General features: G+C 35.2%; 1 protein-coding gene across 1 annotated transcript in view; it reads right to left on the reverse strand.

Annotated features, from left to right (window-relative positions):
- Nucleotides 1-1,077: 1,077 nt before the first annotated feature.
- The window catches only part of LOC128211483 (uncharacterized), a 61,323-nt gene continuing 42,424 nt past the window's right edge, over nucleotides 1,078-19,976 (reverse strand). The window contains exons 11-20 of the mRNA XM_052916324.1: nucleotides 17,590-17,807; nucleotides 13,754-13,851; nucleotides 13,181-13,309; nucleotides 11,293-11,383; nucleotides 10,110-10,247; nucleotides 7,944-8,073; nucleotides 3,852-4,705; nucleotides 3,254-3,552; nucleotides 2,078-2,206; nucleotides 1,078-1,489 (exon numbers count right to left, since the gene is read on the reverse strand). Of these exons, the coding sequence (XP_052772284.1) occupies nucleotides 1,367-1,489; nucleotides 2,078-2,206; nucleotides 3,254-3,552; nucleotides 3,852-4,705; nucleotides 7,944-8,073; nucleotides 10,110-10,247; nucleotides 11,293-11,383; nucleotides 13,181-13,309; nucleotides 13,754-13,851; nucleotides 17,590-17,807 (2,209 nt within the window). The 3' untranslated portion in view covers nucleotides 1,078-1,366. The remainder of the gene's footprint in view (nucleotides 1,490-2,077; nucleotides 2,207-3,253; nucleotides 3,553-3,851; nucleotides 4,706-7,943; nucleotides 8,074-10,109; nucleotides 10,248-11,292; nucleotides 11,384-13,180; nucleotides 13,310-13,753; nucleotides 13,852-17,589; nucleotides 17,808-19,976) is intronic.

A 19,976-nucleotide genomic window follows, 5' to 3' on the forward strand; every position in this document is an offset into this window, starting at 1 on the left:
AGAGTCGTTTATCGTATTTTATCGGGAGACCATGGCCCCAGTGCATACTATATTTTTGTACAAATGCTGATGATTTATACGTACGCTGGGATTACTAATAGTGGCGAATAATTCACGACGGGAATACGAACAATAACAACAGGAGTACAACTAAAAAAATCACGATTGCTAAAAATGAATATATTTTATTGCTTTGCAAATAGTACCTAGTCATGTCCGTTAATTCAGACTCCTCATATAATAAGTAACGATCAACCAATCTTTCACACGAATGTCAAGTGTGTATTTTAATGCCACTAGATATTTATATTTCAGATTGAGTAACGCTTGTACAGTCACGATATTATCTGCGATTTGTCAAGATTCACCAAGATAAAGAAAATCATGCGCAATTAGGCTAAAAGTAAAACCGTTGAATTCAAGATTATGGAATACTGACTACTTATGTTGTATTTTATTTTCAATCAATTTCGACACAAAAGAAGCATCACGATTTGTTTAAGAAATGGAAGTTGCAACAAGGTAATATACCAACGAAAATTGTACAAATAAGTAAATTGTACAACCCATGTACGCGTGTTTATATTAACCTATCATGTTGTGGTTAGAGGTCAGCAAACCGGTATGCAACTTCTTTGTGTCATTCTACCTATTTTCATTTGTGGTAACGGAATGACAAACTTGACCATTTTTTCGTGAAAAAAAGCGAAATATATTTTATTAGTCATAATATTTGTTCACCTTTTCGTACATTCATGCGACCTAGGCTTAAATAATTTCCTCATAAAGCGTATTTTCTTAAATGAAAAACCCAAATCGCGCTTTTACACATTAATTATAACCAGTTACCATTCGCATCGATTGCATTGTATCAGAAGAAAGAATATCTTAACTGTTATTTAAAAAATTCAAGCATTTGTTCTTCCAAAACATACTTTAACGTTGCTTAAGGAAAGCAGCAAGAAATTGAATTACGGTAGATAGGAACTTTTGACAAAAAAATAGGAAAACAAGTTATTTCTCAGTAATTAAAAAGTGATTGATCGTAGGTAAACGAAATGAACAACAAACATGACAATTGATTTCTTCGATTATTAAAAGACTAGACATGTAATATTTTCGATTTTATTGAGAACACAAAACTAATCTAAATTTGCTCAGCTGAGTCTAACATGACAGACATTTAACAATGGGCACATACATAAAGGAAATGAGATGGAAATCGCAATTAACGGTAAAGCAATTTTGATGAGGGTATGGTTTGTAGTGTTTGTATTTGAGTTTGTGGTGTTAGTTTGTTTGGGGTGATTGTATCTGTGTATACATGTGATGTTAATTTGTGGAAGTGCACGTCCTCTTTTGACATTTAGCTTTCCTTTTCCGCACTTGGTCTCAGCAGCTGATACAAAATTAATGGCCCGAATTGTCGTTTACCACGGACATTTATTTTTGGAAGAACAATGTGAACTTTCACATTTGAAACATCCTCCTGAAATGGACAATCAATAATTACATTTATAATCAACATAATCACATTAAGTCTCATTTATTTCACCAATTATGGACTTGTCTTATCAACAATGTTACTACAATTCATTTAATAGTAATAAAATATTTTTTATGATCGCGGTTCGTATCTGAAATGAATAATATTAAAACTAACAAAACTACACTATATTAAAACTAACAAAACTATACTATATCAAATTTTGAAAATGCTTTCATTTTTTCTTTCATGCATTTGGTTCCTTAAACATATGAAAGTTTGAAAGCACATACACGTAGAATTATATTATTTTTATTTGCGATCAGTTGATCATATTTGCAGATTTTTTTTTTATTTTGGTAAGTTTATAAGAATTGCATTGGACAAGAGTCAGTCATATTTTCTAAAAAGGAGCATAACGGAGCGAATGCAAACGCTCGTCTGTTCCCCCTTTTTTTTATCTCAGTCGAAAAAGGGGCATAATTTAATAATTACTAAAGCCAGACAGTTACGGCAAAAATTAGTTCTATATTTCCTTCACGACGTCGGACATTGACAAAGAAGCCACTGAATTCTTGACCAAATTCATACATGTTTTTTGCGGAGGACTCTGTCTATATGATCCAGGCTTTGGCTGATACCAAAACGTTCTAGTTTTCCATGGACTTGTTTGACACAATGTTGAAGATTATCTGCGTCTATTAATAACCTCACTTGCTCCTGAAAAAAAACAGGTACGAATACATAGTTTGTGGAGAATAATGTGAGGTATTAACATTTATTGAAACGTTTATATGCATTCAATTTGACTATGGAGTAAACACACAAACAATGAAATATAACCATATTGGTGTAGGTTATAAACGCAACAAGAGAAGTCAAGAGACTGCCAGATATCAACCACGGAATGAGATATAGGTTCAATTCGCATTTTGACAGTGGATAGCAATTAAATTAAAGGGCATAACATTATGAAAACAAAATTCATGTTATGAGTTTTATTATATTTTAGAAACAGTAATCAGCAAGTGTGTCTTTAGTGAAAACAAACATTCATTCAAATATTTTCATTAGGGAAAATGTTCTTTCTTTAAAACTATATTATATTTAGCAAACTGATATGTATATGCAAACAGATAAAGTACTAATTAGAAATAAGAGTAAAAAAATAAGAACAAAACAAATAGAAATATATATAAGATACTTGGAGTTATGCTCCGGACATAGAATAAGCATGAACATGGACAATGGGCAATAACTAAAAACACTTTTCAATAAGATCTATCTGAAAATGAAGCTTGAAGGCAATAACTAAATAATCCGCATCTAGAGTGATGGTTTCTGTGCACTGTAAGTATCCGCAATATGATCCATATGTATGTGAAGTTTGAAATCAATACCTCAAAGACAATTGACGCTATGCTTCGGACAAAAAAGTATGAACATAATCAAAGGGCAAACAACTAAAAATATAGCAACCAGAATTAAGGTTCCTGTGCAATTATATTCTCCTGAATATGATCTATCTGTATATCTCAAGGACGTTTGGAGTTTTGCTTGGGACATCTTCCATTTATAAATCTTCCCTTAGCCTTTCGGCGGCGCATAACAAACCATGGAACGGAGATAATCCTGAACAAAGGTTTGGAATATTATGTAAACAAAAGCGGCCGAGGTTTCAACCTTCAGCTACATACCAAATAAATAGGCTCTGAGTAAAGCGTTTTTCATATTGGAATAATATTTTTTGTCCAGATTTATTTTTACCTCTGACGGGTTAAAAGCGCAATGTTGTGGCTTTAAGCACAATTCCTTGAAAATGACTTCAACCTCTTTTGGTGACACGATGTCAGCCGCATGGTTCTGAAAGTCAATTTTCGTAACATTTCGAATTTGTGCAATCAGTTCCCTTCGAGATGTCCAGGCTGCAGAGGCCTGTTCAAGAGAATCAATCTCATTCAAATGGACTTCTCTAGGTCCCGTTTCTACTTGAATGCTAACAACGGCAGCATAGGCCTTCAATTGATCATCTTTTTCAACGAGGTATTTGGTAGTATCATCATCACCTGTAATATAATATCTTGCATTGAAACTAGTATTTTTCAATGAAGTATTCAAGGTGAATTAATTCCTTGTGGAAGTTTTTTTTTAAGGACACGATGCATGGTTTTACACAAGCAAATACACAACATAACTATTTTCATTATCCTGGTGGTTCCTACTTGAGTGATCCACGTTGCCTTGATTACTTTGTTTTGACGTCAACAGGCTATCAATTGGCTATCATTTATCATAACAACTTGCCTAAAGCTTTTTACATCCAGATGAGCTATGAAATATTAACAAAGGTAGCTATAATACTAACCTAACAGTTTCCGCAATAAGAATTCCTTCAGCTTTAGCAAATTTTCATATTCATTCAGGAAAATTAGTTCAGACTTAATTTCTACACCTTTTGGTTTCTTTATCTTGAAGTGAAAGGCAACCGGGAAATGGTATCGGTAGGCCAAAATAGAGTCTTTTCCCAATATATTCTGTGTTGAAAATGTCGGATGACTAACGCTTTTCAATCCAGTACTTTTACAGTGATCAATATAATTTGAAATAAATATATGCAAAGTCTCCAATGTCAGAAAGGTTTTCTTAAACAATTCGTCGGCAATGTTTACACACAGCTGGCAGTTCGCGTGTTGGTACAATTCACCTTCACGTTTCTTGTCATCGGTTGCCGTAAGTGCTTTTATTAATGCATCAATAAACTGGCTTTTTTTCTGACTAGAGTTGACCAATGATTTTGTCCTCGTAGTACTGCTGTTGAACTGCACTACCCTTTTGCCCTTCAATGCATGTGTCATGGCATCACCATGACAACAGTCTTCAAATACAAGAACTTTGTCAACAGTTGTTAACTGCTGTATTTCATTGCACAAATCAACATCTTTCATTGATTCATTTTCACTGAGAATGAAGATGCCCTCTTCTTGTAAAATATCTGCTTTTTCTGGCTCACTTCGCTCAAGACCATTTTGGGATTGATCTGTATCGTTTGTGCCCTCTGCTTTTTGTTTTGCCCGGAACCCATGATGACCTGAGTATGCCACCATAAGAGTTGTGATATTTTGCTTTTTTAGTTTTCCAAAAGCACGTTGAACTTTGATCCACATCTCATTGTCTTCATTTCCTGGTTTTATTGGTGCTACGACTTCAATCTTCTCTTTCCTGATTGAAAAAAAAACACATCATGACGTATAATATTGGTAATATTTTACTATTGTAATAATGGTTTATGAAACAAGAGCCAACTAGAGAATAATTGTGAGGGAAAACAAATGCATATCCCCCGATATGACAATCGTACAGAAACTTCTAAAATATCACAACTCACAGTGATTTCAAACAAGTGGTTGCAGGGAAATTGTATGGCGGACAAAAGGAGGAAAGGGAGATACTTAAAAAATATCGATGGTCAAATTTATGTCAGAAATGATTCAGGCGAAAATATCCAATATGACCGCCAGTCAGCCATCTTGAATGCGATTAAAAACGTTTCATGTAACAAACATCTACTCATAATGTTGAGTCATTAAGCCAAGGATTTGCTTTCATGCAATCATGTTCAAGATATTATGCTCTGTGCACAACATGAAAGTAATCAAAGAGCCGAATAACTCTGTGAAAATTACCCGAGCAGAACATGCTGTTGCTTAAGCACTAATATGACCTTATTATTTCTGTGAAATTGCATCAAAGTCACGCCATCAGTTTTGGAGCTTTTGCGCAGACAAAATTTGTGATGACAATATCCGATATGGCCACCAGTCAGCAATCTTGAACAGGATCGATCAACTTTTTATGTAACGCACACTAATGTTGAGTCACTGCACGAAGTTAAAAGTAAATACATGAGATCTTGTTCTGGAGGCAACAGGCAGACTTTTTTACCAAAACATTCTTAGGGCCATATGTCTGTAAAATTACCCAATGTTAATGCAAAACTAGTCTTTGTAAGTATCATTTCAATTCTGTCATGTTTCATTAAAATCCATCCAGCAGTTTAAGAGATTTCGCGCGGTTAAAAATTCAAAGGCTTGGTACTTCTAGGGAAGTTTCATATCAAAATCCCTTCAGCATTTTTTGAGATTTTGCGCGGACAAACATCATGACATCCATCCATCTACCCATCCATCCATCCAGACAAACCTATGTCCAGACAAACCTATGTCCAGAACACGATGAACGTGTCTCCTACCCTATCGGGCGGACCTTAATTGGCTTTGTCGGAGTTATAGCCAATTTAACTCTGTTCTTGACTATCGAGTCGATAGCAAAAATGGTATACGCGACACATCTTTCAATGCTGCTTGATCTTTACAGTGAAGTTTGGTAATCTTCAAACAAGAGGGCCGTGATGGCCCTAAAACGCTCACCTAAGAAAAGGGCCACAACTCTGTGATAAAGCATTAATAAAAATGTTGCCATTTAAACATATCATTACTGATGACGATGCCTTGTTTTATATTTGAAAAGGGTCATGAAGCTACCTGTAAAGTTGCATTGAATTTGGCCTGGGAGTTTCAGAATTGTTTTTTAAAGCAAAACAGTAAGTCGGCTATTTTGTTGTTGTTGTTGTTGTTGATCAATCTTAATGCCTTGTTGTATTTTTGAAGACGGTCAGGCAAGGAAGTTTCAGTAAATTTGGCCTGGCAGTTTCAAAGGAGATGGTTTTTTTAAGCAAAACAGGAAGTTGGCCATTTTGTTGTTGTTGTTGTTGTTGATCAATCGTGACCCCTTGTTGTATTTTTGTAGAGGGTCACACAAGGAAGCTTCCTGTAAAGTTTCACTGAATTTGGAGTGGTAGTTTCAGAGGAAATGTTTTTTTTTAAAGCAAAACAGGAGGCAGCCATATTTTTGATGTTGCTGTTGTTGTTGATCAATCGTGACCCCTTGTAATACTTTTGTAGACGGTCACCCAAGGAAGCCACCTGTAAAGATTAATTGAATTTGGACTGGTAGTTTTGGAGGAGATGTTTTTTTTAAAGCAAAACAGGAAGTTGGCCATTTTGTTGTTGTTGTTGTTGTTGATGATGATCAATCGTGACCCCTTGTACTATGTTTGCAGAGGGTCACCCAAGGAAGCTTCCAGTAAAGTTTCATTGGATTTGGAGTGTTAGTTTAAGAGATGTTTTTTAAAGCAAAACAGGAAGTCAGCTATATTTTTGTTGTTGCTGTTGTTGTTGTTGCAGATCAATCGTGACCCTTTGTTGTATTTTTGTAGGGGGTCACCCAAGGAAACTTTCTGTAGAGCTTTATTGAATTTGGACTGGTAGTTTTAGAGGAGATGCTATTTAAAGCAAACAAAGTCGGCCATTTTGTTGTTGTTGTTTTTAATCAATTGTGACCCCTTGTTGTATTTTTGTAGAGGGAAACCCAAGGAAGCTTCCTGTAAACTTTCTTAGAATTTGGCCAGGTTGTTTCAGAGGAGATGTTTATAAAGCAATTGTTGACGGACAGACTGACGGACGAACGACGGACAAAGACCGATCATAAAAGTCCCCTTAAGCACTTCGTGCTCTGGTGAGCTAATAAAATTGAATAAATTACAGCTGACAATATTTACAGAGGGACACAGACGGACTGACAGTGCGAGTCCAATATGCCTTCCTTTAGGGGCATTAAACCACAGTCTAGTTAGAAGTTTGACTAGCGCCTGACTTGGTTAGCTATATTGGTTAGTGAAAGAAGTACATAGGTACATTTTGTATATCGAATATCTGTTTATAGCTGCACACTCACAGAAATACTACTTTTACAACTTTTTTATTGTTTGTCTTGGAAAGAGCAAATTTTTGCGTAATTATCTGAAAACCAATGATAAAAGATTGCTGACAAAAGATCAGATCGCAGATTTGCATATTTCCGTTCGAAAATTAATCTTTTATGGCTAAAGAAAAATGCACAAAACATTAAAATTTGAACTTAAATATATAAATCTATGATCTAATTTTTTGTCAGCTGTCTTATATAACTGGTTTCCATGCATTTTCGCCAAAATTGGCTCGTTCCATAGACAAAAACTGAAATGAAATGTCAAAACGTTCAATCTGTGGGAGTGCAGCTTTAAAATATCTCATTGCAGCAAAATATTTATATTCTAGGGAACTTTTTATCAAAAATTTAAGAAAAGGAGAGAGTTATGCAATGACAAGCTATAATAACGGCATTTCAACATATCTGTTTATGTAACATTATTAGACTATCTGAGACACGAAGGGCTTGCGCAAATTCTGGATTTTATACAGCAGAGCTTGTTCAAAAATATAATGCCAAGCAGTAGTATATGAATTCGGGCTTGTTCATTTAAAAGACTTATTTCGATGACTATATAAACAATGTCCAGTATTTCTTAAAACATTAGAAATCATTTTTAGATTTTGTTTGGTTAATATAGACAACCTACCTGATACACATGACCGGAACACTTCTGCTTGTGATAACATCTCTGAGTCTAGACACATCCTCGGTAAAGGACTCTGCTACCTTCTCTCTCTTGTCATTTCCTGCTATCAAAATGGCTCCCCAGTTTTCACCTAGAATGCAAGAAAGAGATGATCTTATGTCTCGATAATAAATACAATCGTTCTAATATACCGAAAAGGATGAATAAATATCGAAAACAATGGTTATTGTGAAGGATACTATGTTTAATTTGAAAAAATAACAATATCTGCCATGTGTTTCCGTTCCGGATAGAAAAATCCGACCCGAGGGCACCTGCGTTGCCAGGTAACGAGGCTTGCAGAGTCAGAGAACGGACACACATGATATATATGTTTTCTAACATACATTAAATAACATATTAGGCGCATTTTTGTACATATCACCAAAAAGCGCGTGCGATGATGGTTACTGATGTCATGACGCGCAGTAATTTGTATTCACTGCATACGTCAATAAGTTCCTTCAACATTACGTCTTTTAAGGGTTATTTTGTTTTGTTTTTTAAAGTTTATTTTTGTAAAGTTAATGTAAATGGAACTCATCTATTTAAATTTCATAATTATGATTACAAAACGTGTATTATAAAAGAAAATGAAATTATTACGTCACAGCGAGTGACTCAACTGGCATGGGGGGATGCCAGTTGGAGTTTTCCAGCACGGCTAAATTCACCGAAAATGCCTATCCGGTGTGCTAGAAAGGTGCAGAAAACAAGGTATTTCTCCCTTATGAGACAATACTTGATCACTGTTAATATTTTAGGATCCACCAGTCATTTAATATTTGTGCGTTTTCAGCTATCAAATACACGGTTATAATCTAAATCTTGTTATCAGTAATTAATATTTTCCATCAATGCATTATCTACTAAGTAGTTTATCACTCAAAATTTATGTTTGTTGCACATGCGTATGTATCGATTTTAAATACGAGTGTCACTTAAAATGCATCAATTTGTCACAAAGAATCTTTACGGTTTCCGTGAATAAAATACTTTTCTATTCTTTTAATTTCGGTGATGAGTACAAGACTGAAATTTATAACAATGATTGATTGCAGAAAGAAACAGTTCAGTTTTTCCGTTGAAACATTATAATGATGTCAACGTTATTGGTGTCACATTAATTGGCAGTTCAAGTGAAGAACATGACGTCATGAAGTTATCATTTGGACGTTTTCCAAACAAATAATATCCATTGAGAATACTACATTTTTATTATATCGACACGGTAACATGTCTATGAAACTAATGATTTTTTCTTTGTCCAAAAGCAGTAAAATTAAAATAATACTTCACGCAAGCTTTATTTAAAATTGAATGGAAACACACTCACACTTTTAAAATAGAACAGTTTTGTTATATCCAAGTTTTTTTTAGAGTTTAGTAAATTTAAATCATGACATGCAAACGTAAAAAAAAATCATTTACATCTGTTCACAAGATGTTATTTAGAAGAAATAAGTTATAACAAGTTAAGATTGCAAAGCATTATGGACGAAAAAAAAAAGTGTAAATTATGAATGCTTGCTAATGCAGTCGAAGTTTCATAAAACTGGAGACTATGACCATGGAATTTGATTGACTTACACCCATCCAAAGTAGAGGTTATACTGCTAATGTTTCATGGTCATATGGCAACTATTATTGAGCATACAAAGTTTTCATTAGACTGTTATTCATGACGTTGAACTTTGATCTACTGACCGAAAACCATTGTTTTTTTTCCAGGGAAAGTTAAGGACAACAAACCGCAACAGTTGCAAAGACCTAGGTCAAACCGTTCTCCGGTTATTGTGAGAACAGAGGTTTTTTTTATAAGACAGTATGTTTGACCTACTGGTCCCCTAAAATAAAAGGGTAATATACTGATCAAAGGCAACATTTCATTAAAGTGGTCCTTGGTCAAACTATTCTTGTGTTATGGTATCGACGAAGAGTTCATAAGATCGTTGACCTACGGTCATTAAATGGTCTTATGGTGAGGAGTTAAATCAAAGGAGTCTTTGGTATGGGTCAAACTAGAGGTGCGTTACCATGGCTTCTCAATGAGGGCAAAAGGACCGATTATCAGCTTCTTCACATTAAAACCCAATTCGAAAAGCATAAACATTACAAACAGCTTACCAATGAATGGTCGCAACTTATTTCCACAAGTGTGACACATGATGGGATTCAAAAATGAATTTCTCATGCAAGATGCGCACACGTTGATTTTCAGCTGACATAATGGTGGATCATGTTCCAGATACCCACTTTCTTCCACTGAAGATAAAAAGCAACATATTATCCAAACTAAAAACCCTGACTGAGCGATCGAGCTAGGCATTCAAGCAAAAACAAAGAATATCTTCTTCCATTTTCAGTATCAAGAAATACTTGCTAAGTCTTTAAATCGTTAGATGTTTAGGGAGTCTTCGTTTTCAAAATACCCTCTAGCTTGATTCATGGTAACAACTCGCAACAAAAGCAAAATAGGTCGTTGTGTTTTACTTAACAATATTTGTAATCTTAAGATTTTCATTCCTAGTAAATCTAGCCAGAAGTATATGAACTTGTCACAACTGCTTTTGATACTTGTTTCTGCAACTAGTATTAAACTAGACGGCTGATTTTAGAATCAAAACAAATGTTCCCCAACATCCTCTTCTGGTCTCATTCCGTTTCAAGACATTTGATGTTGGGATATGGAGCGGGTTGCGGTGGTTAAAAAAGGACGCAAGTGTTATGAAAATCATTCATGGGTTTGAACAGATACTGATTGTGAATATGGTGTAACAGACAAACATGTTTTGTTTGTTTTTAAATCCATAGTCTTGTCCGGTAAGCACAGTGGTTAGCACACTCGCTTCTCACCAAAGCGACTCGGGTTCGAGCGCATGTGAGTTTGGTCTGTGGTCACCAAGTCGGTTTCCTCCGGGTACTCCGGTTTCCGCCACAACACAAGAGCATACTCTCGCGTAAAATCGTGCAAACGAGAGGGATTAATATAATGTTGTACATGTAATAACTTGTTTCACAATTATTGTGAAATAAATAATTTTAAACTAAACTAATCAATGTTGTACGGAATAACACTTGGGAGTCAGATTTTCACGGTAGCAGGTCTAACTGGGAATATAGAAATAAACCATTAATGCGCCTTTTTCATAGCAGTCAGTCACATTTAAGTGGGTCGATCACTAGATACGTAGCAGACACGAACGTTTGACAACCATACGGGCGGATACCAGTGTTAAAAATATGTTTCCACCTGCATAGCATACAGAGACATAGTTCCTTTCGAGTAACAGTGTAAAAAATATCTCACCAGCATTATTTACAACACACACTTCGCACTTTTCGCAATCTTTCGCAGCAGTTCTTGTCCACTTGTCTGCACTTTCTTCGCGCATCAGTGACTGTAAATTAACAGAGTACAATCGTTTTACCTAAGCACATATCTGCAAACAACGATACTACTAAGCGTGTAAGTATTCTTTGGGACAAACTATAATAGTTGTATAAGTCAAAGCAGTAATGTAACATTCATAAATAGCTTGCCCGAAATTCAAGAATCTAGTACTCGAGAAACAAGAGCCGTCGTAAGATAGCGCGCTCGACTTCACCGCTTTGACTCAGAAGTGAATACAATAACAATGTAATATTACCAAGTTTGGTCTATTTATGTCAAACCTAACTAAAATTATTCAATAAATAAGGTGACTTTGATGCTGGCCTCCCACCACCCGAAAAAAGACGCAAGTCTTTCAAATAATTTGATTTCCCATTATGAAAATGTGGTAAAGAATATACAAATATGCCTTTCAAAAGAAATTAAAATAAAATTTAAAAAAAAATCCAAAAAAAATCAATGACCATATAGTATAGCCCTCCTTGTTTTCCCTTGGTAAAAAACTGGTTAAGAATGTAAAAATGTGCCTGTCAAAAGAAATAAAAAAATAAAATAAAACATATTCAAGGGACATTATTTGTATTTAGGGTTAAAATGGAGTTATGTTTCTTGTTGTAAGATGGTCGTAAATAATTTTGAATTTTATTAAGTGCATTGAATGAAAGGTATAGAAGTTTTTTTTATTAAAATCCCAAATTGCCCTTAACTTTTACTTGCCTAAAACTTTAACCTAAGTCAATCAGGGGCCATAACTTGTATTAAGGATATGGAGTTATGTAAAATCATTGGGTGATGGTCCTGAACAATTGTGTGAAGTATTAAGTCAATTGAATGAAGGGTATAGAAGTTATTAATAAATATCCCTACCTGCCCTAAAACTTTAACCTAAGTCCAATAGTCAATCAAGGGCCATAATTTGTATAAAAGATAATATGGAGTTATCTAACCTCAATGTGTGATGGCTCTGAACAACTGTGTGAAGTATTAAGTCAATTGTATGAACGGTATTGGAGTTTTAAGTGAAAATCCCAACTTGCCCTAAAACTTTAACCAAAGTCAATCAGGGACCATAACTTGTATTAAGGATAATATGTAGTTATGTAACCTCATTGTGTGATGGTCCTGAACAACTCTGTGAAGTATTAAGTCAATTGAACAAATGGTATAGCAGTTATTTATAAATATCCCAACCTGCCGAAAAACTTTAACCTGAGTTTCATAGTCAATCAGGGGCCATAATCTGTGTAAAGAATAATATGGAGTTATCTAACCTCATCATGTGATGGCCCTAAACAACTGTGTGAAGTATTAATGCAATTGAATGAAAGGTATTGGAGTTTTAAGTGAAAATCCCAACTTGACCTAAAACTTTAACCTGCCCTAAAACTTTAACCTAAGTCAATCAGGGGCCATAACTTGTATTAAGGATAATATGGAGTTATGTAACCTCATTGTGTGATGGTCCTGAACAACTCTGTGAAGTATTAAGTCAATTGAACAAAGGGTATAGAAGTTATTTATAAATATCCCAACCTGCCCTAAAACTTTAACCCGAGTTTCAAAGTCAATCAGGGGCCATAATCTGTGTAAAGAATAATATGGAGTTATCTAACCTCATCATGTGATGGCCCTGAACAACTGTGTGAAGTATTAACTCAATTGAATGAAAGGTATTGGACTTATAAGTGAAAATCCCAACTTGCCCTAAAACTTTAACCGGACGCCGACGCCGGGGCGAGTAGTATAGCCCACCTATTCTTCGAATAGTCGAGCTAAAACGGATATAAAGCCAAGTGTTACTTGCATCAAGTTTATTTAGGATATCGGAGATCTTGAAAGTGTTTTCTACTGCATTCTGTGCTATGCTCTCAATACAACTTTCTGCCAAGGTCAATAAGTCATCAGAAAGTTTGCTCTTTCTCCAGATCTTCTTCTAAAAACATAACACTTGCGAACTATAATAAATCTGTATTATGCATTTCAACATATTGCAGAAAAAAATTAATATAATACACATGTTATAACGTAATGCTTCTTTTATCCTTAAAAACAAAGTGATTTGGAATTAAACATATTTAAAAGTGATATACTTGTAAATAATTAATAAAATTTGGCATGCCTGAAAATATTTTTCATCTTGACCCGCACAATTTGAATTAACATTCAATTTGTATAAATCCAATTGTATATTTTACACAAATAGCTTATAAAAGGTAAAATTATTAAAACACGGCCTTCAGATATTTTTTCGAGTGTATTGTTGTACTCATGGTCATGCAATATCTTTTTTGTATTGATTGTCCTTTTCGCTCACCTGTTCAGTTTATAGATTGACATTGATTGTCCTTACTCAGGAACTATAAATAAATAATATTACCTGAATCATGCTCGTCAAGGAAAATTTTGACATTGTCCGTAGAGTGCTATCTTTAACCCTTAATGTTGGGTGAAGTCCCGTAAGCAGTTCTCTTATCACTAAAATACAACAAAAGATGTTTGTCAAACATGATGCCCCCCCAAGCGTCATATTGTCAGGATTATATGGACAATTGAATGAAATAAGCATGGTCCGAAATGACAGCTAATTTGTCACTGACATTGGATGCCGTTGAGGCAGTTTTAAGATTATGACCATTCAAAGTATGAAGATAGAGTGTGTTATGACCATGACCTTTGACTCTATGACGTCAAAGTCCATAGGAGTCATCAGCTAATCACCAAAAACCTGAATGTCAAGTTTTGATGCAGGCATTGTCAAGTTATCACACAGACAAGCTCTTTTCGTTCAAGGTCACTGTGACCTTGACCTTTGACCCAATGACCCCTAAAATGATAAGGGGTCATCTACAGGTCATACGCAAACCCAAGTCAAGTTTGAGGGCCATGGGTGCAGGCATTGTTGAGTTATAACTTGGACAACCTTTAACTAATCAAGGTCACTGTGACCTTGACCTTTGGCCCAATTAGCCCCTAAAACAAAAGGGGTCATCTACAGGTCAGGCCCAACTTCCATATCAGGTTTGATGACCATAGGTCTAGGCATCGTTGAGTTATCACTCTGACAAGCTTTGTTCTACTGACGGACCGACCGACCTACCGACCGACCGACATGTGCAAAGCCATATACCCCTCTTCTTCGGAGGGGGCATAATAAGATTCATACATCGCTATTTTTTATTTCTTAAGTCATTTAATCAGTTGTATATGTATAGAAACATGTACACGTAACACGCCAACAATTTTCTGATATTTTGTACCAATGAAAATCGCATATGCTTAGTGGCCTTTTCAAACAAGCCCATTACAACAGATGCATACTACTCATTTCTGTAAATTTAAATGAAAATCAATTCAATTACTCTAACACAATCTAAAACATCTCGCTTGAACTACACTTATATACTATGATACTGATAAGGTTAATAACCAGAACATTTCAAACAAGAGGACACCAAGGGCCTTTGATCGCTCACATGATATTTAACTAGAACTCCGCGAGTCGGATGTGTCGCCTGACAAATTATTTACTGTCGACATTATAGCTGTTAGATTGGCATTTTATTCATTTATAGACAATGATGTTGCCATTTAACTTTCAAGTGTAGGTGGCATTTGAACTGAAGGTAACAACGTTAAGCCAGGAGCAAGCAATTGGTTTTATAAGCAAAAATGAGCACAATAAATACTGAAGTCAACTGCTATCCCCTTCAATAAGATCTATCTATCTACATATGAAGTTTCAAGTTGATAACTCTTTTAGTCGAGAAATGCCCCGGACAAAATTTAAGCTTGAAAATTAACAAAGGGCAATAACTCTTAACATATAGATGCAAGAGTTACGGTTTTTGTGCACTGCACTTTTCCTCAATCAGATATACCTACGGAATAAGTTTCAGGTTGATACCTTCTATAGTTTATGAGATATGCCACGAACAAAACCTAAGCATGAAAATTAACAAAGGGCAATAACTCTAAAAATATGGCAGCAAGAGTTACGGTTCTTGTGCACTGCACTTGCCCTCAATGAGATCTATCTAGCTATGAAGTTTCAAGTTGATACCTCTTATATTCTTCAAGATATGCCCCGGACAAAACTTTAAGCATGAAAATTAACAAAGGGCAATAACTCTAAACATATAGATGCAAGAGTTACTGTTATTGTGCACTGCACTTTCCCTCAATCAGATACACCTACGGAATAAGTTTCAGGTTGATACCTCCTATAGTTTACGAGATATGCCACGGACAAAACGTAAGCAAGAAAATTAACAAAGGGCAATAACTTTAAAACTAAGAAAGCAAGAGTTACTGTTATTGTGCACTGCACTTGCCCTCCATGAGATCTATCTACATATGAAGTTTCAAGTTGATAACTCTGATATTATACAAGTTATGCCCCGGACAAAACTTTAAGCATGAAAATTAACAAAGGCCAATAACTCTAAACATATAGAAGCAAGAGTTACGGTTTTTGTGCACTGCACTTGCCCTCAATTAGATCTATCTACATATGAAATTTCAAGTTTATACCACTAATAGTTTAGGAGATATACCCCGGACAAGCGAAAATGGGACGCGGCCGCCGCCGCTGCCACCGACGCCGCTGCCACCGACAAAAGTAACCCCTATATGTCGTCTTTTCAGTCGACAAAACTGATATTGAACGTTATCCTAAATTTTACAAAGACGATGGAAGTAAAACCTTCTATTGACTTTACAATATTCTTCTACAGTTTGACGGGTAATGTTCTCACCACATGACCCATATTTAAACTTTACCAGACAATTAGGTTTGGTTTTTTTGGTCAGAAAAAATATACCCCGTCAATTTATTTATTTGATTTTGAACTATTGTAGTTTATCAATGATCTGTGATAACTTTTTTGAACTTTTCTACGGTGTTTGACCTAATTTTGAACCCGACATACATCGCTCTATTTCATAATGACACTTATATTGAGCAAGGGAAATGCTACCTTCATTTTTTTTAATAATTTGACCCATAAACATAGTTACTTTACTAAATTTGCCACCAACTAACACAAAACTACCACCAAACGCCAATGATTTGGGTGATAATTGAAGAAAAAATGGTGGCACTTGGTGGAAAATCAAAAATATCAACAACTGCAATGAAATCTCGATCCCCCTTTTCACCAACTGGACGTGATATAAGGTTAACATTTGAACTTAGTTGTTTTTTTGTCATTTGTTAAATGTTGGACTTTGTTAATTGTGGATATGGCAGTTGGTGAAAATTTTAACTTGATTAATTTCTTGGGTGGCTTTGGTGTAAAGGATTTTTGTATAATGATATGCTGATGATACCGCCAAACTGCATTTTACATAAACTATTATGATGATTCCTTCAGGTTATAGAAACGCAGACGGATTGTAAACTTGGTCAAATGTAAATGATTTCATTTATTTCATTACTTAATTTATTACTAGTGTAGGCAAACTAAATGACTGCAAAATGGTTACATGTTTTAAATAGGTTGATTTATGCATACTTTATCATCCAAGCGAAGCAGATTGGACAGGATGATTGATTTTTTTCTGACAAGTACCACATTGAATTGGCAGTTTTTGACCCCCCAAAAACAGATATTAAAAACTGATCGAGGCATTTGATGGAATAATGGTAGAAAACCTTCCAATACTACTACTATACCAATTTCCATCATCGGAGGCATTTGGTGCAAAATCTGCTACGAAATGACACGAAGCATTTGGGGGAAAAGTTCCGTTTCTCAAGCACCTATCATTGTAGTAAATGGTAGAAAGTTGCCACGAACTGACACTGGCATTTGGTTGAAAACCTTTCAAACTCCACATTTGAAAATAATTAAAGACCCATTTTCTTCAATTGTTCATCATTTGTTACCAAAAAAATGTGATATCATCTATTTAAATAGGTCATCCATATATAATTGTTTAATGGTATTGTAGATTCGGTACAAACATGGATGACAGGGATGATTTGAGAAATGATCTGGCTAGAGTAATGTAATGATTATATTAACCGTTTGGTTGTAAAATTAAAATGTTTTGGCACATACTCATGTTTCACTGTGATCGTATTGCTATATGCTATAAACTTTTTTACATTAATACAATGTGAGATTTGGCAAAGAAATAAGTGCGCCAGGTGATCCCAAAACATTTTTCGGTTAACAATCCTGAAAATCAAACGTATTCAAATATTCATACCGACTCCAAAGTTGTGGTAGTCATGGAATTTGGTCAAACGATTAAATTTTGTTGTTGGATGGTAGCCTTCAGTTCCGCAAATTGTGCTCTCAGTGAGCAAGAGTGAGTCATTGGGTTCCTTCATCTCTCTTGCTAATCCAAAATCGATCAATCTTGCATTGTACATCAAATCCAGGACTATGTTTGGGGACTTTATGTCCATATGCAAGACATCGTTCCTGTAAAAACTAGAGCTGTCACAGAATTGATGAAAACCCCTACACGACGTATAAGTTGTTTTTGGAAAAATAACATATGTCTCCCACATGCTTGCCTCATTCGCTTCACGACTTTGGTTGATATCAACGGGTTGTGGGTGTTGTGTCATAAGGCGAAAATTGGACATTTAAGTGTTTTGAAAACATTGCATGCTGGTAACAGAAACAGAGTGGATATCACAGTGCAGCAGACAGACAATTTCAGAGTTATTTAATTCATGGTGTACTGTATAACCCTATTATATCGGTAGCAGGCTGTCAAGTGAACTTCTTTTAAAAAGAAGGGGAAAAGTAGGAATAAAATTTACCAAACAGTAGGAGAAAAGAAGGAAAAATAAGGAATTTGTACTAAACAAGAGGGCCCTGAAGGCCCTGTATCGCTCATCTGATCCAATTCAAGTGTGAAATAAGTGTTTTCAGGGCGAGGCCAATTGTGACAGGGGGAGGGAATAAGTGTTTTTCAGGGCGATGGAAAGTGCAACGAGAGGGGACTTAATTAAAACAAATTTAGGACTAGTTTTCAATTCTGCATTTTAATATTTAAGTTGAGGGTATTACAGTTTTAGAGAATTTGAAATGTCAGTCTGGTGGTCTGCTACCTTAGAAAGGATGCATACTTGTCTTTGCTTGTACATTTTATTTTCTATTCCTGTTATGGTTGGAGTATAAACATGAAAATTGTTTCATTTAATTCAGAATGTATTTTAGCAGTGAGTGTGATAAGAACACTTGTTCTACATGAAAATGCACGAAACATTGAAAACTTATTATACATACTTTTGACTACATCATGGAAAGACTTTTTTTATTAATTTACAGACTATATTTTCAATAAACCAGCATATATTCATGAAGTATGGAATGAAAACATTTATACCTGCTGGAATTAAAAAATATATTACTTAGATCCTTCCTTGTGACCAAGTTTGTTTTTTTATATCACGGATGATTTTTTTAATATCACGGATGACCCAGTTGCAAACCTTACCTTTCTGTAATAAGTTCATTCTGACTAGGTTTTATATAGATAAAGTAGAAAATATGGCCTCAACAGTGTTTTAACAATGTTTTCTATGATTTGACTTTGTGACCTAGTTTTTGAATTCAGGATACCCAGTTTCAAACTTGACATAGACTTCATAAACACAAACATTCTGACATAGTTTCATGGTGATCAAAGAGAGAATGTAACCTCTACAGTGTTTACAAAGTGTTCTATGATTTGACCTAGAGGCCTGGTTTTTGACCTCTGATTACCCAGTTTCAAACTCTACCTAAAGATCATCAAGAATAACATTCTGGTCAAGTTCCATGGACATATGGTCATAAATGTGGCCTCTAGAGTGTTAACAAGCTTTTCCTTAAATCTGACCTGGTGACCTAGTTTTTGACCGCACATGACCAAGATTCGAACTTGGCCTAGAGCTAATCAATATATACATTCTGACTAAGTTTCGTGAAGATACAGTTATAAATGTGACCTCTAGAGTGTTAACAAGCTTTTCCTTCAATTTGACCTGGTGACCTAGTTTTTGACCACACATGACCCAGATTCAAACTTGACCTTGATATCATTAATATTAACATTCTGACCAAGTTTCCTGAAGATACAGTCATAAATGTGACCTCTATAGTGTTAACAAGCTTTTCCTTTAAATTGACCTGGTGACCTAGTTTTTAACCCAGATGACCCACTATCGAACTCGTCCAAGATTTCATTGAGGGTAATATTCTGACCAAGTTTCATTAAGATTTTGCCAAAATTGTGACCTCTAGAGTGTTAACAGTCAAATTGTTGACGACGGACGACGGACACAGGGCGATCACAATAGCTCACCTTGAGCACTTAGTGTTCAGATGAGCTAAAAAGTAGGAGTTTTACTTACCTTCGTGCATAACTTTCTATTACTCATAGACAAATATGGCAAACTAGAAAACATATTCACGAGACTGCATAGACGGGTCTTTTGACTCTCATATATCTTTTACCTTGGTGTGATCATGAAGTAAGCAGTCACCAAGTATGCACCCCAAGTAAAAGTAGGAAGCCATGTAAGCCAATCAGTGTTCCTTCCACCTTTTTTGGATTTGGAATTGTGAAAATAGCACCAAATGCCAAAGATTGTGAAT

Source organism: Mya arenaria, chromosome 12, assembly GCF_026914265.1.
Source record: "Mya arenaria isolate MELC-2E11 chromosome 12, ASM2691426v1".
Lineage (NCBI taxonomy): Eukaryota > Metazoa > Mollusca > Bivalvia > Myida > Myidae > Mya > Mya arenaria.